Source organism: Choloepus didactylus, chromosome 8 (genome assembly GCF_015220235.1).
Source record: "Choloepus didactylus isolate mChoDid1 chromosome 8, mChoDid1.pri, whole genome shotgun sequence".
Lineage (NCBI taxonomy): Eukaryota > Metazoa > Chordata > Mammalia > Pilosa > Megalonychidae > Choloepus > Choloepus didactylus.
Genome location: NC_051314.1, coordinates 84,675,255 through 84,689,506, shown reverse-complemented (window position 1 = coordinate 84,689,506; position 14,252 = coordinate 84,675,255). Strand labels below are relative to the sequence as shown.

Below are 14,252 nucleotides of genomic sequence, written 5' to 3'. Positions count from 1 at the left end.
ATGAAATATTCACCTCCAGTTTCTGTAATGACCATGGTAATATCTAGCTTTGGCCACAGAAAACTTTTTCAAATTCAATTCCACAGACATTGATTGAGCACTGGGTATATATTAGGCACTATAGGCATTAAGAAGACTAAGACCAATGCCTTCCTTGAAGAAGCTGCTGGTTTTGAAGGAGAAAAACTTGTACAATCATAGAAGCCATTGAGACTCCTCAGTGCCTTAGTAAGGGAAGAATAGCATATGTAGAGTGGGAGCATTAAGGAAGGAATAGTTTCCTCAAGGAACAAATTGGGGACGGCTTCCCAGAGAATGTGCTCTTTGAGCTGAGTCTTGAGAAGAATGAGGGAGGGTTCACCAGGAGGCAAAGAGATTGGCCTTTTGAGATGTTTACAAAGGAGTGGAGATGTGGAACATTGTGATTTGTGCACATTATCTGTTGGAGTCTTATAATGACCATGGCTTTGCTGTTACTATCCCCATTTTACAGATGAGGAAAACGAGGCTCCAGTAAATCAATTTGCTTAAAGGTCACACTAGTAAAAGCAAATGTAAACTTGGGTCTTCTGACTCAAAGTTTAATACTTTTTCATTAAACTTAACCTGATGAAGTGGAACTTGGCTCTCTAACATTGGTCACAAATGAAAAATTTAAAAACAAGTTTACCAAAAGTTGTGAGATTATAAAGAAGAAATTTATTCTCTGCCTTTCTGTAATGTGCAGTGAGTTGTTTTTTCCCCTTACAAGGGTCAATGTTTGTTGCATAAAACATACTGAATAGAATTTAAGGCCCAGTTTCCCAATTACTATATCTAACCATTTCCTTTGTTTTCTCAAAGGGTGTTTAAACTAGATAAATAGAAAAGGGAAAAAGATTTCAGCAAAGAGACCTAAGTTGTATCAGTTGCTGTTTGTACTTATTTTGGATCTTATTTTCATAACCTTTTGTGTGGGTGTTTTTTTGTTTGTTTATTTGTTTTGTTACAGTACCTCAGCCAGACCCCAACCAGCCCAAGCCTGAGGGCCGGCAGATGACCCCTGTGAAGGGTGAGCCGTTAGGAGTCATCTGTAACTGGCCTCCTGCTCTTGAATCTGCCCTGCAACGCTGGGGTACCACTCAAGCAAAATGCCCCTGCCTGACTGCGCTGGATATGACAGGGAAACCAGTTTATACTCTCACGTATGGTAAGTTTACCAGATCACAGATCTCTCCTTTTCTCCCTTCAGAATATCATGCAGTTTTTGTTGTTGTTGTTGTTTTAATTTTGTGGTGGCTATATATTTATAAAATAAAATTTGCCTCTTTAACCATTTTTAAGTGTACAATTAAGTGGCATTAATTACTTTAATTACCTTTAAGAATGGATTCATCCCTGGGCTGTGAGATTTTGTATTATTCAATCAAATTCCTTTTTCCTTTCACATGTGGAGCACATTGTCCATAGGCCTAGACACAAAGTAATTATAAAGGAAAAATAAAATTTTATTTAAAGAATTGTGCAGTGACATGACTCTAAACCTTGGATGCCCCCGTGAATAATATGTCAGTATGTAAAACTGACATATTATTAAAAATAAAATAATCTCTCTTTCACTCTCCTCATAACCTAAAATTTCTAAGTGAGGGGATGGAGGGATAGGAAGAAGGGGAAAATAGGTTTTTTGTTTGTTTCTTTGGCCAGAATAGTTTTAGCATTCACTTCAGAAGCATATTAAATTCATCCATATAATCCTTAAGGAAAGCAGTCAGCTGGCCAAGTCTTTGTGTGTTTATTTACATCTATAAATATATTCACGTTTCGCACAGTTAATTTCCATTTTATTGTCAGTGGTATTGAATATTTAATCATTTGAGTTATAGTTTTGCTTTGTGGTTACTTCAGATATCTAATACTGCATATGTAAGTGGTTTTTCAGAAAAAGCTTAAAATGGAAGTAGTCTTCTAATTTTCAGTCCCGTGATAAAATTTTTTCCCTCTCCTTAAATGTGATGATCTCACCTTACATTATTTCTAAGAATATTCAAATTATTTTAGAAAAAAATTTGCAATATTATTTAAACCAGGATGAACATCTGGTGATGTTTTATTTTTTGTTTGGAAGCAAGACTTGCTTTTATAAATCAGAGTGAATATAAAGCTTTTTTTGGATGGGGGTTCTGGCACCAGGGAGGGTAATATTTGTCCATTTCATCATTTGGAAGTGGTCATTGTCTTATTAAATGTGCTGGTGGACTGAATGCCTTCTTGCTGAGCTAGGCCTGTATTTTTTCTGTATTTTCTTTTCTTTTTCCAGGAAAGTTATGGAGCAGAAGTTTAAAGTTGGCCTACACCCTGCTCAATAAGCTGGGGACCAAAAACGAACCTGTGTTAAAACCAGGAGACAGGGTAATTGTTTTTTGTTTTGTTTTGTTTTTAGAAGGTGGTGTTTATTGTTTTCTAATATGTACATTCTGAATTTTAAATATATAACAGGAAGGTTTATACAACTCTTATTCTCAGAAAACAAAAATTTTGGTTCCAGTCCAGATTAGCACAATGCCAAGTGATAATTCTTACATTCATATGTTGAGGAGAATTCACATGTCCCTTGCTGTAGTTGTTAATCAGGAGACTCTTGAGGTACTGCTAAAAAGAGAAGCCCCAGTCTTTCCAGAAAGAAATAGTTTAATACTTTAGAGAACAAAAATAGTAAGAGAATCTATTCTTTGATTTTTTTTTTCCTTTATAACATGACTTGTAAAACTTTTAGAACAATTTTCTGTAGTTTTCTTTAGCAAGGGAGGGAGATTCTTGTTACTTTAAGAGAAATCAAATTACCATCATTTTATTTCTTCTTTAAATGGAGGTGACATTTTTCTCTTTCATATATTGTTAATTTAAGGTGTTTTCCTATTACCGAGTTTCTATATGATTACTTCTTACAATCAAACATTACTTTTGAAATTAAGTATCTGTGCCTTTCAAATTTGAATTCATAGAATGAAACACCTTAGCTACACAGCGGACTTGTTTTTAGTGAACTCATGATTATAGAATCTCAAACCAGCCGTTTAAAATATCTTTCGCATTGTGGCAAAGGACACCTCAAGGATGATTATTACTTATAAATATGATGCATGAGTGTTTACTAGTCCTCACTGAGCCCTGAGAAAGGTGATTTTGTTTCTCCCTAGCAGTATGGTCACTTGTGTGCAGGAGGGAAATAGGTTGTTTAATTTAAATGTGTTGTAGAGTTAGTATATTTTAGAACTCAAGAGAAAGTTTAACACTGAGAACAGGTTCAGAGTTGAACCAGTCTTGGCAGTGAGATAAGAGACTGAAGGCAAAAGAAGGGAAAATAAGAGTCCAGTGACTTAATTCACTTTCAGATGTTAATCTATAAATATCCAAACCAGGTAACAAACTCCACAAGTGGTAGTGACTTCTTTGTTTTTGCATTTGTATAGTAAATTAGGAAGAGTCATGTATCCATGTGGTATATTATAGGTGAAATCAAGATCACAGGTTTGAACACATTCTAGAGGTTTCACTGTTTATCTTTTTTTAGTGAGTTAACTTTGTATCAATAATGGTTTTTGCCGGTATTGCTTATACTTACTACCAAATGCCTTCATGCTAGATTGAATAAGGATTAATACAGTGATTTAATTACAGAGTAGGAAACATTTTGGTTTGCCCTAGGTGGTAATCCAGTCAGTCAACATATGTAAGTAAATTCTCTCTGAGAAATGTAGGTTTTTCTCTTTAATGTATTGGTCTATCTAGAAAAATCAATTACGTTTTTTTTTAATGCTTTAGCCTTTCAGTAAAGTAAATTGCCTTAGGTTTCCTAAGTAATGAACTTACCACTTAAGGTGAGTTGTTTACTGCTAAATAACCAATAGAATTAAGTAAAAAATTCTTAGTATGATGATGAATTGCTTTATAGTTCCCAGAATGCTCCTAGCATAATCATGGAAATGATGGAGGTCTTTTTAAGTGTGTGCTTTCTCAATAACTTCATTTCCTCTAAGGCAAATGGCTTTAAATAGCTTCATTTATTGTATTCATGATAGATGTTAGATTTAAATGTATAGCTTGAAAAGTGATATTTGAATCTTTAGTGTGTTTTTATTCCTCTGTTATTGAATGTCCTTATGAATTTTAGGTAGCCCTGGTTTACCCCAACAACGATCCAGTCATGTTTATGGTGGCTTTTTATGGGTGTCTTCTGGCAGAAGTGATTCCAGTGCCTATAGAGGTACCTCTTACCAGAAAGGTAACGTTGCTAAATCTGAGGGAATGTAACCTGACATGGGATGGCAGGCATCAGTTTCTTGTTGGATCTTTTGACTCAGTCACAACATTAGCAGCCATCTGATCATTTTCTTAAGCACATATCTTTACTTTCTAAACGCTTAAAAGTAGTAGAAGAATTTTTCTTCCCAAATGTTAATATTTACAAGTTTCATATAAATAGGATGTTTTCCATCCAGGTTGGAATTCTATAGTATTATATATTATAAAAGAAATCATGGAGGCATACTTCACTTTTCAACAATTACCATTTTAAAAGTTCCACGCTTCAGAGTCTAGATGATCCGCATTTGCATTGGTTGTGACCTTTATGTAAAGGAATTTCCTTTAACCATATAAAATCTAGGATTTCCATTAAGTCAGAGAACAAAGCAGTGATGGTATGTTAATACTATGGATTATAGTGTTTTACTTTGAGAAGACATCAGCCCTATTAAAATGAATGATATGTAACAGATTTCTGTGTTAGATCAGAATGATTTCTCCATGTGCCCTTCAATCCTAATTTTCTCATATAGTTTACTATTATCAGTAGTAATAAGAGCTGATTTGGAAGGCAAATATGGTAGAGAATATGAATCTATAAAAATAATAATAGTAGTGTATAAGAAAATATTTTCTGAAACAAAAACAAACTGATAACTTAGTTGAAGCTCTGGTTGATAGGGTAAAATATCTGTAGATTGGTCAGGAAAGCATAGAGCTGTTCCTAAATTATTAAATTGGCAGTTCTAGTGTGATTTCATAATGACACTTTTAAGATGACCTTTTAATGGAAATATTTTAGACTGTATCTTTTGTTTTTGCTGTTGTTGTAAGGCTTAAATCTGTTCCCTTTAAAATAAGATAATGAAGAGTATATGGATTTGGGTAAATCATCTATTCACTTTTGTTGTAATTTGAACATTTGGTGTCCATTTACGTTATTTATTTTGCTCTGACCTGAATTGCTTTGCTTTTGGATTTGGGGATGGAGTTAGGGAAGGGCAAACATGTTAGCATTTATTTCATTTGCCTCAAATTCATCTAAAAAAGAATCGTCACTGACTCCTGAATAATATGGTCACACTTGACTAGTTAGAATTTGTCATTAACACTGGCAAGTTAGTAAAATATTTGATTCCTGTTCAGGAAATCACTGTATTAAAGAAATTATTTTGAAGAATATTATTGTTACCAGAGTTTGATTACTGTAGATAATCAGTAGGGTTGTGTGAATGTTATCACACATGTGCCAGAATATTACTGTTAGATTTTGGGCACGGGTGTTATCACTTTCACCCCCCTACCGTGCTCATTATCTGTTCTCCACAGGATGCTGGAGGTCAGCAGATTGGCTTCTTGCTAGGAAGCTGTGGTGTTGCCTTAGCTCTTACCAGTGAAGTTTGTCTGAAGGGGCTGCCAAAAACCCAGAATGGAGAAATTGTACAGTTTAAAGGTTAGTAGTATTTGTTCCCAAATTACCAGTTAAAAATTAAAGCTGAGTGTTTTAAAATTAGTCTTATAATTTAGCAATAGCTAAGTACTTTACCTGTGTTTTCTTAGGTAAACTACTTAATTGTCACAATCTTATGAAGTAGGTACCATTATTATCCCCATTTAATAGGTGAGGAAAATTGAGACACAGAGAGTTTAAGTAACTGGCCCAGAGTCACAGCTAATAAATGGCAGAGCAGCAATTTGAACCCAAATCTGTCTGATTCCATAATCCATACCCTTAACCATCATGCTGATGTTTGGAAAAAGCTACCATTCTGTACACTAAAGCTAAAGATAGAGACAGAGAATAGACCATTAACCCCAGTGGACTTCCACTGCCAAATGGACCTACAAGGCCTGGAATTAGCATGTGGAACAACTGTACGTTTGAAAGAAGGTATAAATGTCTGGTGATTTATCACTAAAAACTAGTAAAAATAAAGTATTTCACTAATTATAAAATGACCTCAGGTATTATGATTCTGTCTTTTGATATTTAAAATGACCACTTCAGTGTGAACTCCTTCCCTGATGGCTTAGGCAATTCGATTTTTACTTTGGGTTTGATTTAGGTTGGCCCCGGCTCAAATGGGTTGTAACAGATTCCAAGTACCTTTCGAAGCCACCTAAAGACTGGCAGCCTCACATCTTGCCTGCTGGTACAGAACCAGCATATATTGAGGTAAGTCCTGAGACTGTAGAACATACATGCTGACTTTTACTTTGGCTTTGGTTGCCTTCTTACAAAACAGAAAACTAAGTGTTTGCAGTTTAAATAAAAATCCTGCTGCATTAGGTTTGCATCAGTTGACTTGTAAAATGCCCTGTAGTGGACCTTCTGTTGTAATTATTTTTATCATAAATACATATTCAGGGAGAAGAACAGAAAAGAAACTGATCTTTGCTATGTAAGAAAGTTACAAAAGGCTTTAGAGAAATAGAAGGGTTTAAGAAATGACTTCTTATTGGCAGAGAACTAGATATTTCTCTGTTGGTTGTTTTTGTTTTTGTTTTGGAAGGAAGGGCAAGAGAATGGAGAAATGAGAAGAGAAAATAGTTCTACTTGAAAAGAACAAATTCAACAAATGAAAGACAGAAAAAAAAAGAAACTAGAGGATTTAGTATTAAAGGTTATGTAGGAACTTGAATGATTGGTAGGTAACATGATCCAATTGAGGAGTTAAGTCTTAGTAAGTACCTGTACACTGCTAAGCAAAGAAAATGCATTTTCTCATTCAGCCCTTACAAGTACCCTGTGAGATGGGGACTATTATTAAACCTGTTTTATAGATGAGGAGACTTAAAAGAATTAAAAGACTTAAAAGAATGGGTCAACTGACTCAAAAATGGCAGAGCTGGGACTCAAACCTAAGGTCTGTTTGGCTCTATAAACTATACTCTTCATGATCTGCATCCAGCTTGGGACATACTAGTAAATGTTCACCAGGTGTTTGCTAAATCAGTGCATAAACAAATTCGCAAATTTTAAAAAGAAAAGTTTTTTGGGAAAAAAAATCCACCCAACTTTGAGCCCTGAGAAGATAACAAGTATAGACACACTTCTTCAAATAACTCGCTATAAAAGGGAAAATAGAGGACAGTAGCTTTGAGAAGTGACAGGGATAATGTTGAGTTCAAGAAAGACTGTTTTTAAAGATGGAAGAGATCTGAGTATGTTTAAGTGACAGAGAAGTAAATAGGCAATTAAAATACCAAATTTAGTGATTGGCTGTCAGTTCATACCACCCCTCAGTGATGACGTGGTTCATCACTCCATCCTTTTTGTAACTCGTTACTCGCTAGTTTCCTGGACACCTACCTACCTCTCTCTCCCTGTCTCTTTCTCTCTCTTCCTCTTTCCTTATCTTCCTCTCTCCCTCTCTCCCCCTTTCTCCCCTACCTCATTGACGATTTCTTTTCAGTTATGTCTATTGGTTCTTTCTAAAAGGTGAAGGACTCCAGTGCTCAGTCCTCATATTCTTTCTCCATTTATATTCATATCCTAAGTGATCATATCCAATACTGTGTCTAAATTCTGTGTTTATGTTTCAACTCCTAAATGTATATCTCCAGGTGAAGGCCTCTCCCCCGAAATGCATATTCAGATTTCCAGCTACTTGCCCTTCCATCTTCAGATGTATGTCCAATAGACATTTCAAACTTAAAAAAGTCAAAACTGATCTCTTGATTTTCCCTCCCAAACTGCTTTTGCTTCAGTCTTCCCTGGCTTGGTAAGTGGTATCTCTGTTCTTCCAGTTGTTTAGTTCAAAAACCTTGGTCTAAACCTTTCTCTCACATTCCATATCCAGTCCATAAACAATGGTATTGTCGGGTCTTCCTTCTGAAATAATCCAGAATCCAACCACTTTTCTCTGCCTGTACCTTACTACCCTGGTCCTAGTTACCTTCGTCTTCTGTCTGGTTAACCCGAGTATCTTCTTACCACTTCTTTATTTTTCACTTGCTCCCCTGTAGTCTTTTCTTCAAATAACAGCCAAAGTGATTTTGTTGAAATTTAAGTCAGGTTGTGTCACTTCTCTTGTCAGAACCCTCCAAAGGCTTTCCATCTCACTTGGATTACAAGTCAAAGTCCTCACAAAGGCCCATGAGGCCTTTCATGATCTCTAATCTCATTTCCTGTCACTCTTACCCTCACTCACTACACTGCAGCTGCCCTAGCCTCCCTGCTATTCCTTGAACATAACAAGCACACTCCTGCTTCAGGCCTTTGCTCCTGCTATTCCATCTGCCTAGAATATCCTTCTCTCAGATGTCCACATGACTTACTTTTTCACTTTCTTCTACTCTCTGCTCAGATGCCATGTCATCAGTTCCTTCAGTGAATTTTTTTGTAAAATAGCCTCCTTACCTGCCACTTTCTGGTCCTCTTACTCAGGTTTAATTTTCTTCTTAGAATTTGTTGTCCATTAAATTATATGTTTATTTGTTTATGTCTGTCCTTCTTTATCAGAATATGAGCTCCAGGGTAGGAACTTGGTCTCTTTTGTTTACTACAGTATTCTAAGCTCCTAAAGTAGTGTCTGGCACATGATAGGTGATTAGTACATGTATGAAATGAATTAATATAAATTGATATATATTGGCTGTCTGATCAACCCAACCTTGTGGAGAAGGCTTCTTTGAGGAAATGAAGTGTTGAGTTCTATATTAGATAGGAGTTTATCAGGTCAAAAAAAAAAGGGCAAGGAAGTGTTGTAGGTGAGAGAATGTGTTCATTGGCCTGGAACTGAGAAGGAGGGTTCCAAGTGAGAAATGCAACTTAATTCATTATAGCAGGAGCCTAAAATATAAAGAGCTTAGGAGTTCTTCATTAGCCAGAGAGCTAAACAGAGACTACATAATGAAGATCCTTACATGGTTTACTAGCGAATTCTAAGTACCTGTGAGTAATAGCTATTAAAAGGTTTTAAGCAGGAGAGTGACAAGAACAAATTTGTTATAAAAAGATTTCTCTGGATCGGTTAGGTTAACAAGGGAAATAAGGAGACCAACTTTTATAGTTAACCTAGTGAGACCAAGCTTGTGATGGTGAAGATTAAAGCGGATGGAGGTAAGAGATGGTGAGGTAGAATAGGCAGACCTAGTAATTGACTCTGGTGAGGAAGGAGGCAAAAATGACTCTCAAGTTTCTGACTTGGGCAGTTGGGTAGATGGTGGCATCCTTCACAAAGATAGAAAATATAGCAGGGGGAGAAGGGTGAAGATGACAGTGTGGGATACATTGGATTTCTCAGAACCATGGGACACACAAGGGAACAATTGACCCTATGAGTCTGGATCTCTGGAGAGAGGTCTGGGTTGGAGATTTGGGAGTCATCAGAAATGTGATACCCTGATGAGAGTAAAGTGAAAAGAGAAGAAACTCAGAACTTTCAAGGAATGCCATCATTTAAGGGATGGGCAGGGAAAGTGGAGCAGCAAGGAGAGAGAGAAACCGAGAGAGAGGAGTATCACAAAAACCAAGGAGGGACAAAATGTCAAGAAAGGGTGTGATGGAGGGCATCAAATGTTGCAGAAAGGTCTGATAAGTGTGCATAATGTCCTTTTGATTTAACAATCGAAAAGTTCATAATCATGGTAAAAGCACCTTGAGTGGAGCATTGAGGGTGAAAGCAAAATTATCATTCAGTGATTGGAAGAGTGAGTAGGGTTTTTATGGGTCTCCCCCTACTCAAGTCACTGTTGGTTTTAGCTTTTTTAGCAACCACTTCACACTGACTAATTAAATTTTTAAGTCTTTTCCACACATAGCTTTATCATTTCCCAATACTATTCTTGCGTGATTTGAGTTCGGACTCAAGTACTTTAAATAGTTTAAATATTCATATTAAACATGTTAAATTCTGGATTTTGTTTTTGGATTCTAGTTTTATTATCTCTGAATTGCATTTGAAATAACCCATTTTATTGTGTTTCTTTCTTACATGTTTTTTCTTTCCTAGTATAAAACAAGCAAAGAAGGGAGTGTAATGGGAGTTACAGTGTCCCGGCTTGCAATGTTGTCTCACTGCCAAGCTCTGTCCCAGGCCTGCAATTATTCTGAAGGTCAGACTTCATCCCCTGACTGCCCTCATTGTTTAGCTTCAGATACATGCAGCTATGAGCAGAGCACTCAATGATTGGATTCCATTTAATGACCAAATTCAGAGTGAACTGTTCTAAGACATATGCTTGCTTTTGTTTTCTTCTTTTTCACAAACATGCTGTAATTTAAAGGAACTAAAATTCTGAGCAAACCAAATATGTAAAGCATGATTACTGGAGTGTAAAAATAGAAAACCCTAATTAAAACCATGTGTTTATTAGCCGCTAGGGATGCCAGATAGCTCCATCTTTCCCTATATATAGAGCTACACAGCTGTACATTTGAAGTTAGAGTCAAAGAAATTGTTACCAAAAAGCACAAATTAAAACACAAAAAAGTATTCTTTATGGTTGAACTTTAGGTATGTCGATATATATTGTGCAATGACTAGTTACTTTCAAATATTCTTCACAATGTTAATGTTTTTAATGTTTACTTTCCTTTTGTAAAATGAGACAAGTTAATACATGTTCATTGTAGAGCAACATTCTTGTCTGATAAAAAATATGTAATGGAAGCCATCAAAATGCCCAACAATAGGGACTGATTAAATTATAACACACCCATATAATGGACTATGTCCTGAGACATTAAAAATCATGTTTTTGAATATTAAAGATGTGGGGAAATTGTTTCAATATATCACTAAGTGGAAAAACTTAAATATAGAACAGGGTATAATTTTATGTTAGGTATCTATCTATCTGTAAATATGCCTAGAAAAATATGTGTGTGTAGATAAATACTTTTATATATACACACACACACACACAAATTTATTTTCTTTAAGAATTTTTTACTTGTTTTTCTGAAACTTCCAAAGTTTCTGAAATAAACGTGTTCCTTTCATAACTAGGAAAAAATATCATCTCTTGGAAAACAATACCTAAATCGTAATGAGTTTCTCAATCATTGTCTCTGCTGTGACCACATTACCCTTTCATCAGTCCCCCATTCAACTGAGGGGCCCTCAAGCAATCAAAAGACCCTGAGAAGTTTTAGCCATTACTTTAAAAGCACAGTCATTTGTTATAGTGGAGGCAAGTGAGATCATTTTGCTACTTAACACTAAAGATGATTTTCTTGTGTTTTTTTTCCTATTTTTTTTGTTTTAGGAGAAACAGTAGTAAATGTTTTAGACTTTAAGAAGGATGCAGGGCTGTGGCACGGCATGTTTGCGGTAAGCTACTCAGAAGTAATGCCTTTAGTATAACTTATACTTAAGATAAAGGTCAGTATTTTATATTTTTCAGTTAGAGCATCTCTCATTGCTTGTTTGAAATTTTAAGGCTCCAAAAGATCAGTAACATTTTCCAGAGGAATTTGGTTTTTCAATACAAATGCTGATTTTTTTAAAAAACGAGAATGTTATTCTGTTTTTTCTTTATTGTGTGGTTGGGCACACCCTTTACAGAATTTTGTATGGGAGAACTTAGGATCAAAAATTTTTAAAACATCTGCTATGATGGCTCAAAGCCCAAATTTCTACAAATGACCATATATTTACTTACGGAAAAACAAAACAAGAAAAGTATGTATGAGACTTAACTCTTTTCTGATGAAAGATTTACATAATATATTTAGAACTTGGTAACTGTAGTTAATAACATCTCACCTTTCCACTGGATGGAAATTTATTGAATAGCTGCTGTACATAAATACATGCTGCCAATAAAGAGTAGAATAGCAAGATAGATTGGGATGTTCTCCATAATAGGGGAATAGATAGCAAACTGTGAAGTTAGAGAAAGGGGAGCTCCTTCCAACTTGGGGCTTCAAGGCAGTTTTTGTTGGAAGAGGTAACAGTTGAGTTGGACTTTGAAAAATGAGTAAATTTAGCCATACAGAGATTTCATGGGGGTGGAGGTAGAGAGAATGGACCTTTCAAATGGGAAAAGCTACCATAAGTAATGTGCTGGTCAGAAGGAGGGAGAGAAGAAATACAGGATCCTAGAGGTGGAAAGGACCATATAGAGCATCTAGTCTAGCTTCCTTACATGTTGCAAGAGCCTGAGAAAGAATAGGAAATGAAGCATGAGGGAAGAAGAGGAGGGTCCTATGTCACCCAGGACCCCCCCCCCCCCATTTAGTAAGAGCCTCTTCCTTGAGTGTGCCCACTTGCTAGCACTTTTCTGAAACCTATTTTCTTTTTATCAGGGGTTTAAAAAACACTCTTGCAAGGAGTTAGGGGGAATCCCCTCACTGTGATACAAAGGGAGCAGTAGGAACATGTGTGAAAAATTAATTATAAACACTAGCCTTTCCCTGAAATCCAAAAGTTTGTCACCATAGCTAGAAAAGTGGAGGAAGGAAAAGAAGGAGGTTCATAACAGTATTTTGGTTTCTTTGAACCATTTAAGTGGTGAGTGAAATGGCCAGTCTGGATACCAAGGCTTGGTTACTGTGCTGGGCCAGGTCTCTTTGGGACAGGGGTCCTGGGTGACAAGAGAGACACTGATTTATATGATCCCTCAGATCACTCAACTTTACCTACCCAAACACCTAACAGGTCTGGGCAGCACCTCCTGTAGGGAAGAGAGAAACATGATTTCTTGCTTTGTAACGCCCAACCCTTTGTAGTATGTAGCAAGCACGAACATGATGAAAGTACTCACTTTCATCATGGGAGGACAGTTTGGCAGTGTGGCTTTTGGCAGTGTCCGTTAAAATTTTTAAAGCTTATACCCAAGACCCAGCAATACCACTTTCCTGTATATCCACCCTAGAGAAACACTTGCACTGGCACTCAGGGAAATGAGTACAATGATGTTCATTGCATCATTGTTTTTAATAGCAAAAAATTGTTAACCATAGAGGAATGCCTAAATAAATTGTGTTATAGGTATATGTATTAGTTTCCTAGCTGTTAAAACAAATACCATAAAACAAGTTGGCTTAACAATAAGAATATATTGGCTCACAGTTTCTGAGTCTAGAAGGCTTGCTTCCTCCCGGGGCTTGTATCTTCTGGCTGGCTGGTAATCTTTGGGGTTCCTTGGCTTTTCTGTGACATGACCGTGTACATGGCAACATCTTCTTTCTCTTCCGGGTTCTACTGACTTCCAGCTTCTGGCTGGTTCCCTGTGGTTTCTCTTTCTGTGTCCATTTTCCTTTGCGTATAAGAATGTCAGCCATATTGGATTAAGGACCACGCTTTTTTGATTTGGACTCACCTTAAGTAATAACATCTTCAAAGATCCTGTTTACAAATGGGTTCACATGCTTAGGACCAAGGTTTGAGACCTGAACATGCTTTTTGTGGAGTGTATGATCCAAATCCCTGTGATACAATATTATGGCATACTGTATAGCAGTTCAAAAGGAATTGTGTAGATCTCTGTGAACTCATGTGCATAGATTTAGCTCTAAAACAATTTGTAAAGTGAAAAAAAGCAAAGCAAGTTGCAGGTATACATAAAGTATGATGCCTTTTATATTAAAAATATTCTGTATCTCTATGGGGACAAGTATATAGGTAAATGCAAAGAAAAAGGACTGGAAGGATACCTACCAAATTTAAAACAATGATTGTCTCTGGAGAGGAAAGGAGGAAACCTGAGTGGGAGTAGGTATCATAGGGGACTTCAGCCTTATAGCTAATGTTTTACATTTTTTTCCAAAGAGAAAGTATTTGAGTATGACTTGTATAATTTAAATTAACAAAATACGAATTTAATTTAAAAATGCTACATATATATTAGATATTGATTACTTTTTACCTTTCTTTGCTTTTCAGAATGTAATGAATAAGATGCATACAATTAGTGTACCCTACTCTGTTATGAAGACCTGCCCTCTCTCTTGGGTCCAGCGAGCTCATGCCCACAAAGGTAGTCACACATAGCATTTAAGCTTTAATTATGTT

The 14,252-nt window shown here is 36.2% G+C and overlaps 1 protein-coding gene across 3 annotated transcripts in view; it reads left to right on the top strand.

The window, feature by feature from the left end:
* Window positions 1–14,252, top strand: part of DIP2B (disco interacting protein 2 homolog B) — a 285,417-nt gene that overhangs the window by 207,939 nt on the left and 63,226 nt on the right. For all 3 annotated transcript variants that reach the window (XR_005218442.1, XM_037846827.1, XM_037846828.1), the window contains 8 exons: window positions 992–1,189; window positions 2,300–2,391; window positions 4,154–4,264; window positions 5,617–5,740; window positions 6,354–6,463; window positions 10,245–10,347; window positions 11,503–11,567; window positions 14,124–14,217. Coding sequence is in view for 2 of the 3 variants with exons in the window: in XM_037846827.1 (XP_037702755.1) it covers window positions 992–1,189; window positions 2,300–2,391; window positions 4,154–4,264; window positions 5,617–5,740; window positions 6,354–6,463; window positions 10,245–10,347; window positions 11,503–11,567; window positions 14,124–14,217 (897 nt within the window). In the remaining variant the exon portion in view is untranslated. The remainder of the gene's footprint in view (window positions 1–991; window positions 1,190–2,299; window positions 2,392–4,153; window positions 4,265–5,616; window positions 5,741–6,353; window positions 6,464–10,244; window positions 10,348–11,502; window positions 11,568–14,123; window positions 14,218–14,252) is intronic.